We start from the raw sequence: 23,738 nt of genomic DNA, 5'->3' as shown, positions 1-23,738 counted from the left end.
ATGATGTCCCTCTCCAAGGACCCGTCCCTCCTGGCAACATGTCCAAAGTATGTCAGACGAAGCCCCAGAATCCTTGCCTCCAAGGAGCAGCTTGGTTAGGATCCCTAGAGTCAGGAATTTTATGTGTGACTCTCAAGTCATCTTGGATACACAGATCCTAATTTTATTTTTTTCACAGCACTGGTTCAACTGCTTTAGAATTATCTGGGTCGACTTAATTGTCCCTAGTCTTCTATTAGTTTTATTAATTTATGATAGAAAAGCAATACCAACGTGTGAAGTTGGGTTTTTTTTAAAGTGAAAACTTAAAAGACAGTTTTCTAATCAACCATTCATATATCTTTTGATCTTTTGCTGTATAACGGTAACAACAATACCCACAATATAACTACAACTTTCCACTCTGGTTTCCATTAATTCTGTATTTCAATTAATATTTACATTAATAATTCTTATCTCCAGTAAGTCTTCTACCTTACCCATTTTCCCTTTTCTTGGGCACATTATTTCCCTTTTGGCCTGATACAGTTGGTATTGTAAGGCGCAAGTGTCTGGTGTTATTTTTCAACTTACAGATATGTGTGTCGTTGGAAGAAAGTTGAACCAAGCTAATAGGTTTTATTCCTTATCTGAAGCACGACTAAAGGCCAAGCTTCCACCTGTTTCTACATGACTAGTAAAACCGGCCATTTTTTTATGTGTGAAATTTTAATGCATATGTTCCTTATCATAGAAAAGAAAAATCAAGGTTATGGAGTCAGTAACTGAAGAAAATAAAGATAAATCCCAGTCTAGAGTTTCTTACACGTTTAGATTCATGGGGCAGCACTATCATACCAATAGTTTGAGCCTCAGTGTTCAGAACTTCTCTAGTAACTCACGGGATGGTGGTTTAAACACAACAGTCAATACGTGGGAGAAAATCTGATAATCAGATTCCATAAAAACATACTGCTTTAGAAAGAGATATCATGAGTTGTCATCAAGTCAATAGACAATGAAAACAGAAATATAATACTTGAATTTTTTATAAAAATGTTAGCCTCACTAAGGGGAGCTTTTATAAAAACACTAATCTGAGACTGTCTTATGGAAGATGACTTTTGTTGTCAATTTTTTTCCTTAAATCTGATACAACTGATTGTGTGTGTGCGTGTGTGTAATTTTATTATCAACTAGAATCTCTACTCTAATTTTACCCCATACAGAATCCAATATGTGAACTAGAAGTCAATATATATATATTTTAAATATATATTGAATACAAAAACTTTATGAAAAGATATATAATTGAAGATGAGAAAAATGGTTTGACTTACGTTTCATTCCCCCTGAAGAATGTGACCTTGTTGAAGTCTAACCTCAGAAATTATAAATGTGATTTTTTGGGGGGAACATGTCATTCTTTGAAGATAATGTGAATTAAGTTAATGACCTCATACTGTAGGAGGTAGGTCCTAATCTCTCTGAATGGTGTTTAAAAAAAACACAGAGAGGAAAGACAGGCAGTTTCAAATAGGAGTAAGAAACTGTGAAGATCCATCTACCCAACAAGAAAATAAAGGAAAAGCTAGAAAAGACATGTCTTTCTATAGAAGATAAAAAGAAGGTGGCCTTAATGAACCCAGAATTCTGACTCCTGGCTTCCAGCTCCAAATCACTCACAATAGATTTATAGCTTTTGACATACTCACAGTTGTATTTTGTTACAGAAGCTAAAACAGTAAGTATCTTTCCATTTTGTTTAAATCACAAACAAGTTGAAACTTTGTAATTAAAAACACAGATAATGTAGTAAAGTAGAAATTATTTTTATAATTCATCAAATTTTAAATATCTTTTTGGTATGTTATATATCAACTCTCTTACTAAATACACTGAATTTGAGCTTACATTAACGTTTTATTATTTACAGGGGCTCCTAAAATTGAGACTTATAATAAAAAGTGCCTATTTTTATTTATTATATGATTATTTGTCAGTTGTTGTTGTGTACTGTCCAGTGGGTTTTCAGAGGCTATTAATCGCATGGGAGGAGATTGCCCATCCGTCTCCTGCGGAGCAGCTGGTGGCCTCGAACTACACGCCTTTGGGATTGCAGCACAGCTTCTTGCCACTACACCACCAGAATTCCATATTTTTCAGTTTGCATATATAATATTTCACTCAATCCTGTGATGTGGATGGCAATGTCACTATCTTGTAACTGAAGCTTAGAGAAATCCTAGGGAAATGGATACTTTTTGTAAACCTTACAACATACTTCTGTAAGTTTGTAGTGATATTTAACATTACTGCCTCTAGACACATTTTCTAAAATGATTAAATACAGTGAAATATAAATGTGTATCAAATTGCTTGGACAACCAGTTTTGAGAGTGAAACTAATTTAGTTCTTTAGATAATGGCCTTGAAACTCACTACATCTTCTTGTTGTTATTGTTATGTGTCTTTGAGTCACTTGTAATTCAATGACTCATGCACAAGAGCTCTGAACCCTGCTCTATCTTGAGTCAATTTCATTGTCTCCAACACACCTACTTCCATTACTCCAATCACTGAGTCATTCCATATCATCCAGGGTCGTTGTCTCTCACAGTGCCCCTCCACCCTTCCAAGCATGATGTTCTTTTCCAAGGTCTAGCTCATCCTGGCAACATGCCCAGAGTATGTGAGACAGAACTTTAAAATCCTTGCCTCCAAGGATCAGCCTGGTTTCATCTTCTCCAGGAAAAACCTGTTTGTTCTCTTAGCAGTCCATGGTATATTCAATACTCTTCTCCAGCACCACAACTCAAAGGCATCGATCCCCTCTGTCATCCATAGCCATTGTCTAGTTCTCTGATGCATAGCATGTAGTTGTGAAGACCATGATTTGGATCAGGTGCACCTTAGTCTCTAGACTAACATTGTTGTTCTTCGGTAGTCTGGAGCAGTCCCTGACAGCAGATTTTCCCAATATAACTTGCCTTTTAATTTCCTAGGTGCTGGTACCAAGAGTGTTGGTTGTGGAACCAAGCAAACTTAAGCTGTCAACAATCTCAATTTCTTCTCCATCTATCATTATGCTGTCAATTGGCCCAGTGGTGAGAATCTTTGTTTTCTTGATGTTGAGCTTCAATCCATATTGAAGACTATGCTCCTTGATCTTCTGCAGGAAATACCTCAGGTTCTCCTCAGTTTCAGAAAGCAAGGTTTTGTCATCTACATCTTATGTACTCAAAATATTTGTAGTTACAAATGATGAGAATTAAACAAAATCTCAAATTAGGAGAATTTGTTGAGTGAAGGGAAGTAACAATTGCACTGATCTCCAGAAAATAGTCTATAAGAAAAAGTAGGGAGGAAAGATGCTACTCATTGATTTATTGAAAATAACACTAACTTTACAAAATAGATGTGTTCTAAATTAATGGTGTTTCTTTTACATCTGAAATAATATGCAATTTATGGTCAGATATCTACTTTAATTCATATATTTAATCCTTTTTAAAAATTACACTCTAAATAGGGTTGTTGTTGTTAAGTGCTGTTGAGTTGACAACAATTCAGCAACTAATGACTCTGTATACAACAGGCTGGACCATTGCTTTATCCTGAGTCACCCTCATGTTCTCGGGCATGCTTAAGTCCATTGCGGTAGCCACTACGTCAATTCTTCTTGAGGGTCTTCCTCTATTTCACTGACCCTCCACTTTCCCCCATGATACTTTTCCCCAAGAATTTGCTCCTTCTGACAACAGGCCCAAAGTAAGAGAGAGTATTTCAGCATCCTTGCCTCTAAGGAGCCTTTTGGCTGTGCTTTCTCCAATACATATTTCATTGTTTGCATAGTCTATTGTATCTTCAATACTCTTTGCCAACATTATACTTCACAGGCATCGATTCTCCTTTGGTTTCCCTTGTTAATCATCTAACTTTCAGCTGCATACAAAACAATTGAAAATACCGTGGATTGAATTAGCAGCACTTCAGTCTGATATTTTTTCTGTTTAGTATCTTAAGGAGTTGTTGACAGCTGATTGGTCACCTGGATTTACTGGCTTTAGCTAACAATCAGCTGTGGATTTGAATCAACCTCTTTTTTTTTTTTTTTTTTAATCAACCTCTTGTTTAAGTCAATCAGGACCTGGTGGGCAGGCTTTTGAGTTGAAAAGTCTGTTGGGCCCTTACTAAGTCTCCAGTTTGGAGGCTCACGTGTCCGCCATTTTTTTTTTTTTTTTAATCAACCTCTTGTTTAAGTCAATCAGGACCTGGTGGGCAGGCTTTTGAGTTGAAAAGTCTGTTGGGCCCTTACTAAGTCTCCAGTTTGGAGGCTCACGTGTGAAGCAGTTGGCTTCTATAAGGTAAGTTCTCTTATTTTAGTTGAAAGTTGAGTGTGAACTGTTTGTTCCTTTTTTTTTTTAATTTTGTTCACCATCATGTGTGAGCTAATTGGTTGTCTGGATTTACTGGATTTAGCTAACAATCCATTGTGGACTGGAAGCCTCTTGTTTGAATCAATCAGGACCTGGTGGATGGTGGATGGGCCTTTGTATTTAGAAAACAGCGGCCCTGGTATTAATTGTATTCGGGAAGAACATTGTTCTAAGTGGTACAGCACTGGTCTATCACTTTGCTGTACTGACATGTGGTTGATGTGATACTGGATGCTATACCACTGATGTGCCAAACGCCATAATGGCTATCCATAGTGGACAGTGTTTGGTGGAGCTCCCAAATTAAGACAGGCTTGGAAGCAGGATTGACATCCACTTTGTAAACAACATGCTTTTGGAAACTATGAATGCTAGAGAAATTACAAGAGTTAGAGAAAAAGGTTGAGATGTTTTGTTCAAAGGGTTGCTATGAGTTGTACTCAACTTGATGGAACTTAACAACAAAAACCAACAAAACATGGTTGTAAAGAGAATGGGAAATCCAGCTTAGGTCTGACTCTGTAACTCTTACTGCTGTTACTGTTTCAGTGTTTGATGCCTCCTCTTGTGCTTCGTTAGCCTTTGTTTCCAAGTCTGGGATGAGGCTTTGCATTGGCAGGTTGTGTCCTTGTTCATTCATTAACAGGTATAAAACTTTGAACTGGGAGACAGGTAAAATATGAGTGCAATTATTTCTGAGTACATGTGATGTACCCCTTGGGGAATTCCAGATATAAAACCATTATTCCGGCTCTCTCAATCAACCTTTGACTTCTTTTTATTTTTATTTAACCTGTAAATTATTTTCTGCTTTCGTATTTGAAAATAATAACAGAACCACGAAAGTATAACCTTTCTAGGCTGTCTTACTACTCCTAATTTTATTTTCTAACGTTTTTATTTTTTATAGTTCTTGATATTTCCATAGAACGTTGTGCATTTTGATCATAATTTACACACATGCATGTATAGAGCTTTGGTGGCCTAGTGGCAAGAAGCTGGACTGCAATCCTGAAGGCATGTGATTCAATGTCACCAGCTATTCCATTGGGAGAAGATTGCACAATCTCCTCCTGTGCGATTAATTGCTTCTGAAAACACAATGGAGGGTCAGAAACATGTCAGTTCTCACTATGGTATACAACAACAACATGTGTGTATGAGTACATGCATAATATGCATATAAATGAAAATATATTTCCAAAAGTAATAGTGTTTATTGTAAAATATTCAACTACTAAAAATGTAAAAACTAGAAACTTAAATATCCCTGAACTTTTATATACATTTATAGAGAATTTAGATATGACAATTAACATTTGGTGAATGTATACAGTTTGTCTTCAGAGTGTGTATATGTTTATATTTTAAAATATTCTGAAGTATTACATAGAGAGCTCTTGGGGCATAGTCCTTAGCGAGTTGTGCTGCTAACCCAGAGATCACAGGTCTCTGGCAGTTGAAAACCATCACCAGTTCCTCGGGAACTGGGAAAATGATGGGGAATCTCTTTTGAGCCTTGGGAATCAATGGAGGATCAACAGTGAGTCAGAAGTGGCTCAACTGCAATGAGTTTGAGTTTATAAAGTATTATATATTCAGTATAATTTTCTGCAGCTGCTTTTTTTTTCCATTCAAAGCATATTGTTCTCTTTCTAAGAGGTATATATGTATATCATTTTGGTTGCTCTCAAATAAATTCCATTTCATTGTTCTGTATGTGTGTAATTCATGTGTGATAGATGAAATGTGTTTTACAGGGTTTTTTTCAAGGAGTTATTATTTGAAAATTGATCATAAAATCTTCCTTCTAAGACACTTGTGGGTGGAATGACACTTCCAAATTTTCTGTTGTAGTACACCACATGAACTGTTAACTATATTCTTGAAGGGATGCTCAGCAGTTCAGGGTAGGAATAGAAGTGTGTTTATATAATAATTCATTTAGAAAAGCACTTGGGGTAATTTGTGATTTTAAAATTATACAAATAATGATATTATTAAATTTATCTTAGGGAATAGATTTTTATATACTTGGGGCCTTTGAGTCTAACTCCACTCTAGGAGTTGGAGGCTAGCTGGCTGGCACCTTGATGACGGTCTCGTCTTGAGTCTTGATGGCCGTCATGTAAGGGAAGTCTCTCGGGTGTTTGCTGTGTGTTACTTTTCTTTTCTCCTTCCACAAAAACAGGTGATCCTTGAGCCTGAGACCAAGGGTGGAGGCCTGCTAGAGTGTGTGACTTTAAAAGAAAATAGAATATATATTCTAAGCTTTAGAATGTATATTCTTTAAAAGACACAGCAATCATTTTGTCTATTTGCTGTACTGAACCACTTGGAATTTCTGTGATGCTGCACATTGTTCCACAGTCGTGTTAAATACCGTAACGTTTCCCCTTTATGTACAGTGTTTGGATGAGCTTCCAGATTCATGCTTGGGAGCAGGAGTGGCATCTACTTACTAAACCAGATGCCTCTGGAAACTCTGCAGACTCTCTAAACTGTGTAAATGTACAGAAATGATGTTAATTCTAGAACAGAGTTCAATTCTTTTGTGCAAAGCTTACTCTGAGTTGTATTGGACTTGATGACACTTAACCACTGCTAAATGAGACTAGTGCTGTTACATCTGGAGGAACATTCTTCCACTTTGCACATCACTCTTTGTCAATGTGCTGTATGAAGTAACCTGGGTTTGCAGTGATACTGAACCTTGTGCCATTAGGGTATCAAATACCATAATGGTTTCCCATTGTGGACAGTGTTTGGTGGAGCTCCTAGTTGTAAAACAGGTTTGGAAGCAGGAATGGCATCCACTTCCTAAACCACATGCCTCTGGAAACTCTATGAACTTGGAAAAATGATGATAGTTATGGAAAGGCATTAGGTCATTAGGTCTTTTGTTCACTATGAGTTTTGCTCAACTTGGTGGTAATCAACAACAACAACAACAATTTTATTACATATGAATTATTATTGTGTTAAATATTTATTAATTGTGTTACTAGCCACCAAGGAATTGTCTAACAAATTTATAATACATTATTTAAAAATAATACTGTGATTTGAAAAAATGTAATATTTCTCATTTTTTACATTTTTTTGTACTTTTTAAAATCAAGTTGCTTTACATTGCATACTTGCTACAGATAAATAGTAATGATTATAATGAAGAACTTTTGTCTACTTACATAAATTAAAATGCCTCTTTCTAAAAATAAAGCATAAACATATATGTTAGTTTATTTTAAATATACTTCAGCACTCATATTCACTTGTGATGTTGGAGAAGAGTACAGAACATTCCTTATTGCCCAAAGCCCATCAGTTATGTTTTGGAGGAAGTGCTGGTAAACCTTTGTTTCACATACTTTGGGCATATTGGTAGGAAAGGCCAGTCCTGAAAAAAAGAAATGATACCGGGAAGGGTAGTAAGCCAGAGAAAGAGAGGAAGGCCACCAACAAGATGGACTGGCATAGTGTCTGTTACAGTGGCATTGAGCGTATCAGAGATTGTGAATATATTTCATGAAACAGCAAGTTTCAGACCTGTTGTTTATAGGGTCACTATGAGTTGTCAGGTACTCAATGGCATCTTACAAGAACAGCAACAATAATATTTCATTTTGTCATTTGGTAATGCCTTCCATGTTGCTGAGATGTTGGACATTGTGCTATTACTATTTCAGATAATGAAACCTGCTATTTGTGCACACGTTTCAGCAGACCTTCCTTAGACAAACGAGGAGAAGAATCTGATATCTATTTATGGAAAAAGTAACTAATGAAATTCTTATGAATATGAGTGAAATATCATCTTATGTAGAGCTAGAAGATAAACCACTCAGGTTGGAAAGAACTTAAAATATAATCAGGATACAATTGAGTCTGCAAAGTAGTATCAACTTTAATGATATGAACAGGAAAAAATTTGGGGGCTTCACTTGCTGGTGTGGCACAACACAAAACAATCACTGCTTCCATTAGTAATTGCAATGTGAAATGCACAAACATGAATCCTGGAAAAATGATAAGTATAAAAATATTTTTTTGAAATATCTTCACTTAAAATACAATGAAAAAAAATTATAAAATGAAAGACACTTCGAATCTACTAAGGCTACTAATGGTTAAAAAATGAGGCAGAACACTTGAAGATAGACATCCTAACAATTGTTGTTGTTAAGTGCCATCGAGTCATAGACTACTTGTAGCAACCCTATGAATGAAAGACCCGAACACTTGTATAACTTTCACTGTTTCTCCAGGTTCATAGAGTTTCCGGAGGCCAGTTATTTGGGAAGCCACCCTTGCTTCCAAGATTGTTTTAATTGGGGAGCTCCCCCAAACACTGTCTACCATGGGTAACAATTATCCCATTTGATACATCAGTGTCATAGTTTTTAACATCACAGCAACCAAAAGGACAAATACTGCATAGTGCCACTGTTGTAAAACAGGACTGACACCGGAGTTGGGGGAAAACTAAGAGGGGATAAATAATATATACTGCATTGAAACAGATGAAGGAAAGAACTGTTTAGGAGGAATATATGATTAGGTATTATTGTCATGACAAGAGTCCAGAATGAAAGCTGCATAGTAGAGTGGATGAGTGAGGGGATTGTATAACAATGAAAAAAATTTTTTTTTAACTTTTCAAAGAGAAAAGTGAACTGGGGGTGGGGTAAACAGAGAAGAAAGTGTGCAACAGTGAATGGATGGAAATCCAAATTCTCTGTAAACTTTCATTAAAATAATAAAATGGAAAAAATTATGGAGATGCATGAGAGAATTCTGCAAGGTCAACTATCTATTGATTGGAAGCACCCTTTTTTTCCAACAACTTAAGTTGTGACTGAATGTGGACCAGATAGCATACAGAAATTAAAGAGTCTTCATCTATGGAAACAGGTAATGTAAAAAAAGAGTCAACAGAGAAGCTCAATATCACTAGTCAGAACAAGTTCAGGGGGCAGCTGTATTACTGACCACAATGACCCTATGTGTGTCTGAGTTGAAGTGCAAAAGAATTTTTAAAAGGTCAGGAAAATTCATGCAATCTTGGAAAATACTATACTTGGATATATACCACTAGAATTTAGAGACCAAATAAAACTATATTTGTCTTAAACATTTGTCATCAAACACTAATGGCTAAAGAGCTGACAAGTTGTAAATTATATCAAGAATGTCATATAGAAAGCAAGCATAAGAGTTTACAAAGATAAGTAAAAGAAAATACCAAAATGAATGTCAGAAAAGAATCTTAAAACTTGTCCTGGAAATTACAGAAATGAAGGTGAAAATTATGAAGTAAAAAAAGAAAAAAACTGAATAGATAATTCAAAGCATAAGTAAGAAGAAATGTAAATTACTGTGAGGGACAGTAGAGCTGGAAACCAAAAATAAAAAAAAAAAGAACTCAAGAAAGAGTTCTTATATTAAAGAACTGAAGAAAAACTTGCTTCAATTGCTGTATTGAGAGATTCTATTGACAAAATTAGTCAATAATTGTCACGTTTTATTGGATCACCTTATGAATGGACACAGCTAAGAATCTTCCTGTCAGTTAAGACAAGACAAGATTCAGTAGCTGTCTTCCAAATTTATTGGGAGGTGGATTAACACAGTATCTGGGTTATTGGGGGCAGGTGTATCAGAGAGTGAGACTAGCTCAGGATAGGGCAGGATGCAGAACTGTTGTACATCGGGTTGCTATGAGTCACTGGCAACTTGATAGCACATAACAATAACAACAATGGCTGGGATAGAAATTATATATTGTTGTTGTTATGTGCTGTCAAGTCGCTTGCGACCCATTGAGGCCATATGTACAGCAGCTCTGAACCCTTCCCTGTCCTGAGCCAGTCTCACTAATTCTGATACACCAACTCCCATTGCCTCAGTTACTGTATCTACCTCATCCAGGGTCTTCCTTTCCGGCACTATCCCTCCACCCTTCCAAGCATGATGTCCTTCTCCAAGGACCAGTGCCTCATGGCAACATGGCCAAAGTATGTATATATGTACAAAACAAAACAAAAAACACCAAATAAAACAAAAATCACAGAAAAGAGGAATGCTTCAAAAGACAATTTATTCCATGAGGTTAATATTATACTGGTATAAAAGCGAGACAAAAATATTAAAAAACCCAATAAAACTACCTGAGTCTATCTTACTGTTAAAACTTCAAATCTCATTCCTGTGACATGTTCTAATTCACTATGACCCTCTTTCAAGTTGCTGAGGATCTTAAATCTGTACATCTTAATAAGAGGGGATTGCCCATTTTTCTTCTATGAAATTTCCAGTGGATTTGACCCATCAGAGACTTGCAGGCCTTTAATTAGCAGCAGAACACACTAAAAACTCCACCACCAAAACTCCTTATTGTTGTTTTTGTGTGCTATAAAGTCAGAACTGACCCATAGCTGACCCTCTGGTGGGCTTTCAGAGACAGTAAATGGCCCAGGAGGAGATTGTCCATCCTTTTCCTACAAAGCAGCTGTTGGATTCGAACCACTTTCTTTGGGGATTGTAATGCAGCCCTTCAGCCATGGCTTCTATGCTCCCTCTTATGACAGAAAAAGGAAAAAAAAAGATTTCTCTTTTTGGAAATAATACTATCTTGTCTATTAGAAACACTAACATAGCTACTAAAAATACCTATCAGAAGAGATAATTAGCTCCTTATTTTCAGGACATGAAATATAGCAATTTGAACTTTTGGACACTAGCAATGCATAAGTATAAATATTAATTTAACACATTGCCGCACACTTTTTAAATTGGTGACGGTGCTTGTAACACATTTGCTGTCATTTGTGGCAACATGTTTTAAGCAAACCATTTCATTAACAACGTTATTATTATGAGGTGTTTTCAAGTAAAAAGTAATTTACAGCAAACCAATGAACATACTAGAACCTTGTTCTATCTTGTGTCATTCTCGCACTCTCTGCCATACTCAGTCCTGTTGTTACAGTCACTCTACCAATCCATCTAATTAAAAGTCTTCCTCTCTTTCAAACCCCCCCCCCCAACCATTCCCACATGATGTAATTTTCAAATGTTTGGTCTCTTCTGACAAAATACCAATGTATGTGAAACAGTGTCACAGTCTTTGCCTTTGAAGAGCACAGTGGCTGTACTTCTTCCAGAACAGATTGATTTGCTCTTTTGGCAATCCATTGTATATCCAATATTTTGTTCCAACACCACAATTCAAAGGCATTGTGGTTTTTTGTTTGTTGGTTTTTTAAAAAGGACTTTAATTCTTCTTCAGTCTTAGTCACTGTCCAACTCTTGAGTGCATTAAGAAGTAATTATGCACTGATAAGGATTGGATAGCATTTCAAAGCATACAAATACGTAGGGTTACATTTGAGAAACTATTTGAATATATGGACACTGGAAGCAACTAAATATCACTAAATGAAATTTAAGAAGAAAAAATAATGGAAATGCATAGGTGATAGGTTGGAATCTTTTAATATTATTAAAATGATGTTATCCTCCCTCCACTTCATTATGTCATCCGAAGATTGTATAATTGGATCCATTGTATTGGATCCACTGTAGTCAGAAGAAAATGTTCCCAGTTTCCATGAAACAAATTTGAAATTTCTAAATTTGGTGGAAATTTTTTAATGCTATTTATTTATTTCCCAGATACATATAAATTTCAAGTTTCAGAGCCAAACAACAGCTTTTAGGTTATTTGTACAATAAAATTCTGTTTTTATTAAGTTAAATACAAACTAAAAATCCTAGAATCAGCTCTGATTACCTAGTGCTTAAGGGATTGTGTAGTTCAATAAGGCAAGTGGTTCAAATCCATCAACTGCTTCATAGGAGAAAAATGAAAAATTTCCTCACTTGGAGGGTCCTCTATGAGTTAATTCTGACTTGCATGTAACAACAATAACAGTATTTGTAAAAGTCTGCAACTATGTAAACTACTATTATTCTTAGCAAAGAGTTTCTTCTAAATTTCAATCTTAATATGTAGGTAGATGAACAAAGGTCTGAGCAAAACCATTAGAATATATTGAGATTAAGGTTTCTGGCTTCTAAGAGTTCTGGTTATTTGAAATAGAGCAATGTGTCTAAAATAATTAAGTCTTTGGGGCATTACTTTTGAAGTTTCCAAAAGTTCCACACATCTTTCCCCTGAAGCAATTTAAAGTGATGGCTTACAAAAGTTCAGAAATCCCTGGGAGCAAAAAATTTTTAAGTATCTAAATAGCCTCACTGAGCTTGGGGAAGATTGTTTTTGTGTTTTGGTTGGGTTTTTTGTTTTGGGTGTTTTTCTTTTCCCTTGAGAAGATTCTGGAGAAAATTTCGTTGGTCATGACAGTGGGGCAGTGTAATCATCTAGCTTTGAAGGGCAAATGAAATCTGTTAAACTCTCCAACTTAGTGCCTAATATTCATTCTCCTCTTAAGTCTGAACTAGCAGAACAAAAATATACTCAATTTTTTAATTATTTTTGGTTAAAGGAAATCTTGTAGAATAGCTCACTATTTTTTGTATTATTAATAAAAAATCAGCATCACTGTGAGTCAAAACTGACTTAATTACAATTTTTTTAAAACACAAAAAGATTGAAAACAAATTTGAAATTATGCATTTTCATCAACTTAATAAAGACTAAAGTCTGTACCATCCTGTCTTCCTATTGGTAATCTCTTCTTCAGAAATTCATCAATCTAGTGGACAATATTTTAGAAGAAATTACAGAGATCATCAAGGAAAGAAATCTGCTGTTTTATAATCTGAGAGACAAACCTTCCACTTAGAGGTAATTTCTACAAACATGTTAAAGGTGAAATAGTTTAAAGAACTAAGTTGAGGAAGCAAATAATTTTGTAGATGGGGTTTTCTTAGTAGGGAGAGTCTGTAGTGGATAGAAATTTAAGAAAATCAGAGAATAATACCTTGTATATGGTGAGATATTGGAAAAGAGGTTAAAAATGCTACCCAAAGTGTAGTTCCAGTTTAAGAAAATGCTGAATATCAATTAAAAACTGATATTTAAGTTGTTGTTGATGATTGCTGTCAAGTCAAGCATGACTCATTGGGACCCTATGATCAAAAGGCCCAAAGCCTTTCTATAACTATCGTCATTTCTCAAAGTTCATAGAGTTTCCAGAGGTATGTTGTTTAGGAAGCGGATGCCACTTCTGCTTCTAAACCTGTCTTAAACTGGGCTCTCCACCAAACACTGTCCACCATGTGTAACCATTACAGCATTTGAAACCCCAATGGCACAAGGTTCAGTATCACAACAATCCCAGGTTACCTCAGAACAGCATATTAACAGAAGAGTGTTTAATTAGATGAATTTTGACGAGAACATAACTTCCTAGTTCTGGGTACAAGTGTCTACATGTCTAATGCCGTATTTTCTCCTTGGTCAACAAGACTTGCAGTATTATAGAACTTGCTCTCTTGTCTAAATTGAAAAATCAGGCTAGTGTCATTAAGGTCAGATTCTGATCTTATGTCGTAGCACCAAGGAAGTTCACCTGATACGGTTTAGGCAATAGTCTACTAGTACAAACCACAAATGAACAATGTCCCTTTCTGGAATCCTTCTGCTGAAAATGCTATTAGAAAAACTCTTAAAAAAGAAAAAGAAAAACATAATAATTTTTTAAATGTATCTTTAAGTTTATAATAAAAAGCCTCGATAACATGTAATTAGTTAATTATGGTGCATAATTATGCTTACATTGGCATTTTGAAAATATTCTTGAGCTTTTTATTTTAACTCCATGTTCCATTTGATATACAATGATATAAGACTATTCACTACCAAATGAGTAGAATTTTATTTCGATTGCATTTGTTTTCTGTCTTTGAATTAGGAAAAGTAAGTCTATAAAGTCTGTAAAGTCTATAAAGTAAAGAAAAGATCTCTTAAAACAGAAATAGAAAAAGTCTATAAAGTAATAGATAGGTAAGAAGAGACAGGATATGTGAAAATATCTGATATATGCAATTTAAAAGACACTCTTAAGGTGGGAGATACATGGGTCAGAAACAAAGAAAACAAAACCAAAAACAACTTGAGAGAAGAACAAGCTCAAAAAATCTATAAAGAGGAAAGAAACTGAAATGGCGTTATTAGATGTTTTAAATGTGTTACCTTATTTATGGCCCCCCAAATTCTATGAGGGTATTAAAATACCCACTGTATAGATAAAGAAACTGTAGCTCAGAGAATTTAAGAAATTTCCCAAATCAAATCCTCAATAATTGAAAAGTTAGAATTTAAAGTAATTTTCTTGACAATGGTCAATGGTTCTCATAGTGAGATTGGCTGTTGCTCTGTAGTCATCATTAACCAGTTAATTGAGGTAGAGACAATTTTGTTTATTTCCTAGTACTGATAAAGTGAATTTGAAACTCAGAGCAAATACACTCTTAGAGTAATAAAAAAAAAAATCCCAAAATGAAATGGTAGAATGAGAACAAAGACAAGATAGGAGGAAATGTAGGCAGAACTGATTAATGTGAATCTAAAAATTGCAATATAGATCTTGAACAAGTTTCCTAAACAAGCATAAATTATTCACATGATCATTGGTCTATTTATCTTCAGAAGTTTGTTTTTATTTTGTAAATGGGTTTAGACACTTCTAGTTGATTCTGTAGATGTTTCCCGTGCCCATAGAAAAGAGCAATGCTAGAAAATGGATATATTTTAAATAGGCAAATAGGAGTGAAGGCTCCTAAGAGAACATTAAAAGAGAAGGTCTGAGATGTTCCCAGGTGAGGTCTTAAGGATAAAATCTCAGGTCTTCATTCATAGGAGATCACTCACTCATGTCCTCAGAACTATAGAGTCAGTTCCAACTCACAGAGAGTCTATCAACCCCCATTTGGATCTCTGACTTTGAAATTCTTAAGAGAGAAGGGAGACTGCCTGTCTTTCTGCCATAGAGTAGCTGGTGGGCTTGAAACACCAAACACTGCAGTTTGGTTAGTAGTGCAGCACCCTATGGACAAGGCCACTGGACCACCCTGCATGACTGATGATGTGTGTTATTGGGAACCTACTCATAGCTGACCCTCAAGAAGGTTTTCTGAGGCAGTAAGTTGTAATAGAGAAGAATGCCTGTATTTCTACCCAGGAGCAGCTGGTGGGTTCAAACGATGTAGTGGATTTTCCCTGAGTCATCACGCAAATGAAAAAGTATCAGAGATCTGCCTTATCTCTCTTTGATCATAATTTTTCTTTGGGCTCCCAGTCAAATGGATTTAGGTAGCAAGAAAGTGAAATGGAATTGAAAAAGTATTTGCATTAAGATAATGAAAAGACAAGTTACATACTGGGACAACTCTATGCATATCTCGTATCCACAAAAAAAATCATACCTAGGATAAGTAAAGAACCTCTAAACTTAACAATACTAAGATAAACAACAAAATTAAAAATAGACCTGAAACAGTTAATTAAAGAAAATAAAGGTATATAAAAAGGCACCAAAACCATGCATATATATTCAGAACCACTATCCTTTATTGAAATACAAATTAAATGTTTGATATAAATATCAGACTCAAACTCACTGCCATCAAGTCAGTTATGACTCTCCATTGGGGTTCCAGAAGTGTAAATTATAAGGAGCAGACACTATGGTTCTCCCTCTAAAACCCAGATTCATGCCCTTTCAGTTAGCAATTGAAACTCACTACTAGATATGCATGCCACCAGAGGAAAAAAAAAATCCACCAATATAAATTTCTAACAAGAACACAAAACAACGGGAACTCTTGTTCATTAACAGTGGAATACAAAAATGATTCAGACTCATTGGAAATCCTTTGGCAGTTTTCACAAATATAAAATGTTCTTCCTATGTGATCAATTGTCCTGTAGCAGGATGTTTATCCCAGAAAAATGAAAAATTATGTTCAAAGAAAAACCTATACATAAATATTCAGTCTCTTATTTCGTAAGTGCCTGTAAACTAGAAGCAACCCAAGATGTCCTTTAGCAGGTAAATGGATGAGCAAACTGTGGAAGAGCTACACAAGAGAGTACTACCCAGCAGTAAAATGAACAAAGAAATGATATAAGGAGGAATCTCAAAGGCTTAATGTTAACTGTAGAAGCCAGAGTCAATGCCCGTACATTATATGATTCCTTTTATATGATGTTCTAGAGAAGAAAAAAAACTACAGGGAAAAAAAATCTTACCAGTGGTTCTCCAGACTTATTGGTGGGTGCAAAGGATAATTGAAATGGAGTAGTACAATAGAATGAAGCTCAAAGTGCACAAAGGTGATGAAAAGTAAGTATCCTGATTGCCATGGTGGTTCAACAAAGTTACTCACATTTTAAAATCACAGAATTTTACACTAATTATTGAGAACTTTAATTTTTTGTGTAGAATTCTAACATTTTATAATTTAAAAAATAAAATTGTGAATAATTTTATTCATGCGATATAAAGGTATTTATATTATTCCCAAAATATCAAGATTATTGAACTTTACATGATTGTACAAAGTTTTTGGGCAATCAAGAACATGATAAATACTAGATTATTGCACTACTTTTTTTTTTATTGCACTTTTAACTGAGTACTGGTGAGTTTCTCTGGGATAGGAGCAAAGCTGCTTTTTTCTTTTAAGGGAGCTTTGGGCATTGCCCATGGAGAGCTGTACGGCTTGCCTTCAAACCACACCTCTCTAGAAGTTCGAATCCACCAGCCTGAGAGAAAAATGGGCTATTTCCTCCCTTGTAATTGAAAGCCTCTGAAAACCTGCTCGAAGGTTAGCTATGAGTTGGTTTTGACTTAAAGACAACAATGACTTTCACTTACAAATCTCTGCTATAAGACATTTTTTCTAAAATGCTTTTAGACAGTTCTGGTGACCTAGTGGGTAGAGATTTGCACGGCCAACCTAAAATTGAGCAGTTTGAATCCAGCAGGTGCTCCCCTGAGAAAAATTCTTTTCATATGAGATTGACAAGACAATTTTAAAAATGAGATATGATAATCTTTTCATATGAGATTTACTGCCTCTGAAAACCTGCTGGAGGATCAGCTATGATTTGTTCCATCTCTATAGCAATATTTGAGTATTGCTTTTATAATAATAGGGCCTGAGTGTAAGGCTAGGCCTTACCATGTACACATTGGAACATTTTAAGTTTAAAAAATCTGTTCACTTAGCTTTCTTATTTTGTTGTTCTTGTTAAGTGCCATCGAGTTGCAGGCCACTCATAGCGACCGTATGAAGAAGAGTCCTCAACACCTGGGTGTCTCTCATCCTCTCTCCAGTTTCTTATTTTAAAAATAATAATAATGTTTGTATTTAATGATATAACACATGTGGAAAAGCAAAACATAATGCTTTTATAATAGCTTTTCTTTCATTTTTTTTCTCCTCTTTTTGCATTGTTTCTTCACTTCCTATCCTTTCTTCCTTTGTTTTAGAGTTCCCTCCTTTTGCTATATTGGGTTCTTGATAGATTGTTATATTTGTGAATTAATGTATGTAGACTTGTTAATTGTTTTCTGGCTTAATTTCTCTGACTTTACAGGAACCAGAAAAACAGTAAAATGGAGTTGAGAAACCAAACCATTATAGGAGAATTCTTTCTGAAGGGTCTTTCTAGCCCAAGATTAGAGCTCCTCTTTTTTATGATCATCTTAATAATGTACATGTTCATCCTTCTGGGCAACGGCACTCTTATTCTGATCATCATCTTGGAATCTCACCTTCACACCCCCATGTACTTCTTCCTTGGGAACCTCTCCTTCCTGGACATCTGCTTTACCACCAACTCCATTCCTCAAATGCTGATGAGATTTCTCTCAGAAAGAAAGACCATTTCCTTCAAGGCCTGTGCAGTGCAGATGTTCATTGGTTTGGCCATGGGGACAACAGAGTGTGTGCTCTTGGGCATGATGGCCTTTGACCGCTATGTGGCCATCTGCAACCCTCTGAGATATCCCATCATTATGAGCAAGAATTCCTATGTGCCCATGGCAGCTGTGTCCTGGTTTATAGGGTTTATGAACTCTGCCGTCCAAACTGCGTTTGTGGTGCAATTACCATTTTGCAGGAATAATGTCATCAATCATTTCTCCTGTGAAATCCTGGCTGTCATGAAATTGGCCTGTGCTGACATCTCAGGCAATCAGTTCATCATGCTAGTGGCCACAACATTATTTGCATTGATGCCTCTGCTTCTGATAGTCATTACTTATTCATTAATTATTTCCAGTATCCTCAAGATTCGCTCCTCTGAGGGTAGAAGCAAAGCTTTCTCTACTTGTTCAGCTCACTTGACAGTGGTGATTATATTCTATGGAACTATTCTCTTCATGTACATGAAACCCAAATCTAAAGAGACACCTAATTCAAATGACTTGGATGCAACAGACAAACTTATATCCATGTTCTACGCTGTGGTGACTCCCATGATGAATCCTTTAATATACAGCCTCCGAAACAAGGATGTGAAGGCAGCAGTAAAACACCTGCTAAGCAAAAAACTTATTAGCAAGTGAGTAGAAAAATGAATTATGAACACAACCAGCATTATTGAAGTTTGAGAATTTTGGAAAATGTTCCAGTTGAGGCATTTAAAATTTTATACTCTCAAGCTTTCTGTTAAAATTTTTCCACAGTTGACTTCTGCCTTCATAAACTATGTGATAGTAAATTTATATTTACTAAAGCAAAAAAGAAATATTTTTTCACTATTACATTTAATATTTCAAAATAATGATTCTCATAAGGAATTTTTAAGACAATAGGATGAGAAAAAAAGCTCAGCTGGAAATGGTTGCATTCTAGCATTCAAAATAATATGTTATAATCTATATTTATAGTAGCATTACAATGAATAATTTTGTGTCTCTTCTATGTTCATGTTCTGCATAGCATTATTTCAAAGGTCATAAGTCATAAAACTGTTCAAGTTTTGTAAAAAAACTTGAAACTTTTGTCAGAATACTCTACCTATACATTCTCTGAAGAATCATTCTTCATAGTTCCACTTAACTGCCAAAGCCCCTTGTTGTTATGTTCTTTTGGGTCAACTACAGTTCCTAGCAACCCTGTGAAAAACAGCTGAAACTTACGGCATTCAAAGGATCTCTGGTGGGCTCAAGCCCATTGTTCACAGTCACAGTGTCAATGCATCTTTAGTGTCTTCCTTTGTGTGAAAAGAATGTATCAGTAAGCATTATATATATGACACTTAACAATCTGGAGCAAGAAGTGTATTATAAAGTGAATTGGGGGAGGGATAGTGGAAAGGGAAGGAAGCAAATGTGTATTAATGGATAAATAAAACCCCCAAAACTTACTGTTTTCAGTAGTTATTGAATTCAGCACTTTATAATTATACAACCAATATTAATATCTGATACATTAAAGAAAATAGAACTGAGAATAAAAAAATAAAAAACCTCAAAGTGATTTGAAGAGTTGTTGTTGTTCTTAAGTGCTGTTGAGTTGTTTGTGACTCATATCGACCCTATGTACAAGTCCCTAAATCCTGTTCTATTCTGTGCCAACTTCACTATCTCTGACATTCCTCCTCCCATTACCCCAATTACTTAATCGATCCATCTCATCGAGGGTTTTCCTCTCCTGTTCTGTCCCTCCACACTCCCAAGAATGTTATCCCTTTCCAAGGACTGGTGCCTCATTGCAACATGCCCAAATTATGTTAGACAAAGCTTCAGAATCCTTGCCTCCAAGGAGCAGCTTGGTTTCACTTTCTCTAGGATAAAACTGTTCACCTAGCAGTCCATGGTATATTTAGCACTCTTCCAGCACCACAACTCAAAGACATTAATTCTTTTTCTATCATCCCTAGTCATTGTCCAGCTCTCTGACACATAGCATGCAATTGAGAAGACTATGGCCTGGATCAGGCACACCATAGTCTCCAGCCTGACGTCATTGCTCTTCAGTACTCTAGAGAGGTATCTGACAGATGACTTTCACAAAATCCAATTAATCTCTTGATTTCCTGGCTGCTGGTACCAAGAGTGTTGACTGTGGAGCCAAGCAAACTAAAACTGTTAACAATCTCAATCTCTTCACCACCCATAATGATGCTGCCAATTGGCCCAGTGGTGAGAATCTTTGTTTTCTTGATGGTGAGCTTCAATCCATATAGGAGGCTGTAGTCCTTGACCTTCTACAGCAAGCACTTCAGGTCCTTCTCAGTTTCAGCAAGCAGGGTTGTGTCCTCTGCATAACACAGGTTGTTGTTGAATCTTCCTCCAATCCTGATGCCACATTCCTCCTCACACAGCTCAGCATTCCGGATGATCTGTTCTGCATACAGGTTGAAAAGGTGTGGAGACATAATACATCCCTGGCAGAACCCCTTCCCAATTTTGAACCATGCAGTGTCTCTTTCCTCTGTTCTGATGATTGCTTCTTGGTTCAAGTATAGGTTTTACATAAGCACAATCGAATGTCTGGGATTCCCATTCTTTTCAGAGTCAGCCACAGTTTGTGTGATCCACACAGTCAAAAGCTTTTGCCTAGTCAATGAAACACAGACATTCCTCTGGTGCTCTCTGCCTTCAGCCAAGATCCATCTAACATTATCTATAATATCCCTAGTACCATGGCCTCTTCTAAACCCAGTCAGCCTGCACTTCAGGCAGTTCTCTGTTGATGTGCTGTTCCAGTTGTTTTTGGATGATCTTCAGCAGAATCTTGTTTGCATGTGATATTAATGATATTGTTTGATAATTTCTGCACTCTGTTGGGTCACCTTTCTTTGGAATGGGAACATATATCGATCTCTTCCAGTCAGTTGGCCAGGTGGCTGTCCAGATTTCTTGGCACAACTTAGCACATCCAGGGCAGCATCTGTTTGTTGAAATATGTCATTTGGTATGTTGTCAACCCCTGGAGTCTTGTTTTTTGCCTATCCTTTCAGAGCAGCTTGGACTTATTCCTTCATCATCACAGGCTCTTGTTCATACGTTGTTTCATGAAATTCTTCTGTGCCAGCCAATTCCTTCTGGTACAGTGACTCTGTATACTCTTTCCATCTTCTTTTAAGACTTCTTGTATCATTTAACATTTTGCCCAAAACATCCTCAAGCTTTTCCACTCATGGCTTGAATTTGTTTTTCAATTTCTTCAGCTTAAGAAATGCTGAGTGAGTTTGGCCCTTTTGATTTTCTGACACCAGCTCTTTGCACATTTCATTATAAGACCTTGCTTTGTCATCCTGAGATGCCCTTTGAAATTTCCTGTTCTGCTCCATAATTCTTGATTTCTTCCTTTAGCTTTGGCTTCTTGGTGCTCTAATGCAATATTCAGAGTCTCATCCGATGTCCGTCTTGGTGTTGTCTTCCTCTTCTGCTTTTGTAATGATTTTTTTGCATTCTTCGTGGACAATATTCTTAATATCCTCCCACAGCTCATCTGGTCTTTGCTTTTTGGTGTTTAAGGCCTCAAACCTGTTCCTGAAGATGGTTTTGAAATTCGAGTGAGATTGATATAAGGTTTTGGTTCCTGTGGATTTTATTTTCTTTTTTTCAACGTCAGCTTATACTTACATATAAGTACTTGGTGGTCTGTTCCATAATCAGAACATGACCTGGCTTTCACAACTGATATTGAGCTTCTCCAGAGATTCTTTCCACAGATGTAATCTATTTGATTCCTATGCATACACCATCAGGTGAAATAAATGTGTATAGCCTGTGTTTGTGTTTCATATAAAAGGTATTTGTAATGAACAAATCATTGAATGTGCAGAATTCTATCATTCTATCTCCAGCCTCATTTCTGTAACCAAGTCCATGTTTGCCAGATACTGATCCTTCCCTGTTTCCAACTTTTGCTTTCTAGTTGCCCATTATTATCAATACATCTTGATTGCATGTTAAAGTTGGTAGAAATGTTCTATTTCTTCCTCTTTGGCTCTAGTTGCTGGTTCATATCTTTGAATGATAGTGGGAAAATATTAATGAATGAATGAAACCAACTTTTTGAAAATTTTCACTAAAATCATCATTTTAAAAGTGTAGAAGTAGAATGTCATGGCGGAAGTGATAAGAACTGTGTGAATTTTGGAGTCTTATATAGGTTCACCCTCTTCCCTGCTGTGCTGTTTCCTAACTTTGTGACCTGTGGTGAATATGTCTAACTTCTTTGAGGTTTATTCTCATTATTGTACAAAACCATGTATTTCTTCAAGTTTTTATGAGAATGACATTTAGTGGGCCATAAGTGGTTGATAATATGTTCCCTTCATTAAGAACGAAGTAATATGAGACATTGATATGGTTACTGCTCATACTTTTGGATTAATTACTACAGGGACATTTTATCTTTCTGCTTTTATCTTATTCTCTTATTTCTCGTGAGTGTTGTCAAGAAATAATCACATGAATTTTCTTAACGAATTCACTATAATTTGTGCACTTTCATCTTTGGTTACAGTTTTATAGTCCTATGTCACTTTGGACTTACCATTGATAATTACACTTGATTGATTGTGCAGCCTACCCTACAGGGAAGAAGCTCTGGTGACCAAGTAGGGAGTAAGTGTGCTACTAATTAAAATATGGTACCTCTCTGGGAGTTTGAATCCACCAGAGGCTCCAATGGAGAAGGGAATGTAATATCCTTCTTTGCAATTTCTAACCTCTGAAAACCCACTGGAGGGTCAACTATGAGATGGTTTTGGCTCAATGACTATGAACTTTTTATGATCCTCCAGGAGCTACTCCTAAGCCCGTTAGGTCAGTACCCTCTGTATCAACATCTTGGATAGCTCAGTGTCAGACTCTCCAATTTCCTTTCTTCAATTTAGTAAAGTCGATTTTAGGTTTCTAGAGACTCTTGTGATTTCAGTGAATCTCCACAGAATCTTTGTAGTTCTTGTACCTCCTATTCAACTTATTGCCTCTAATGTTAATGACCCTTTCCTCTATACTGTGATGGAGAGATTAACTTCAAATTCATGAGTGAATTGTGCCATATCCTCCTTTCTCCCTTCTTCACCCCATAAAGTGTTAGAATCCTAACCTCTTTACATTTAAGACAATACCTTTAAGACAATGTATTTATAATGCATAATACTATCGTTGTGTAAAAGAGGACATGCCTGCATAGTGTGTGTCTTAAATTTGTGTGTTGTTGTTGTTGTTATGTGCCATCGAGTTGCCTGCGACTCATAGTGACCCTACGTACAACAGCCCTAAACTCCGCTTTGTCCTGTGCCAATTGCACTGTCTCTGACACTCCCATCCCAATTATCCCAGTCACTGAATCAATCCACCTCATAGAGGGCCTTCC

The 23,738-nt window shown here is 36.1% G+C and overlaps 1 protein-coding gene across 1 annotated transcript; it reads left to right on the top strand.

Moving 5' to 3' along the window:
* Window positions 1-18,007: 18,007 nt before the first annotated feature.
* LOC102866454 (olfactory receptor 13C9-like) lies at window positions 18,008-18,961 on the top strand. The gene has a single exon (XM_006886898.1). The coding sequence runs from the start codon at window positions 18,008-18,010 to the stop codon at window positions 18,959-18,961; it is 954 nt and encodes a 317-aa protein (XP_006886960.1).
* Window positions 18,962-23,738: the final 4,777 nt, after the last annotated feature.

This window comes from Elephantulus edwardii, unplaced genomic scaffold, assembly GCF_000299155.1.
Source record: "Elephantulus edwardii isolate Elephantulus edwardi_28Jun2011 unplaced genomic scaffold, EleEdw1.0 scaffold00052, whole genome shotgun sequence".
NCBI classification, from domain to species: domain Eukaryota; kingdom Metazoa; phylum Chordata; class Mammalia; order Macroscelidea; family Macroscelididae; genus Elephantulus; species Elephantulus edwardii.
The sequence above is the reverse complement of the archived record's forward strand: the minus strand, read 5'-3'. Positions and strand labels throughout refer to the sequence as shown.

What these genes read in the sequence shown, in the direction of transcription:
- LOC102866454 (XM_006886898.1), top strand. Translation starts at nt 18,008, where the DNA reads ATGGAGTTGAGAAACCAAACCATTATAGGAGAATTCTTTCTGAAGGGT.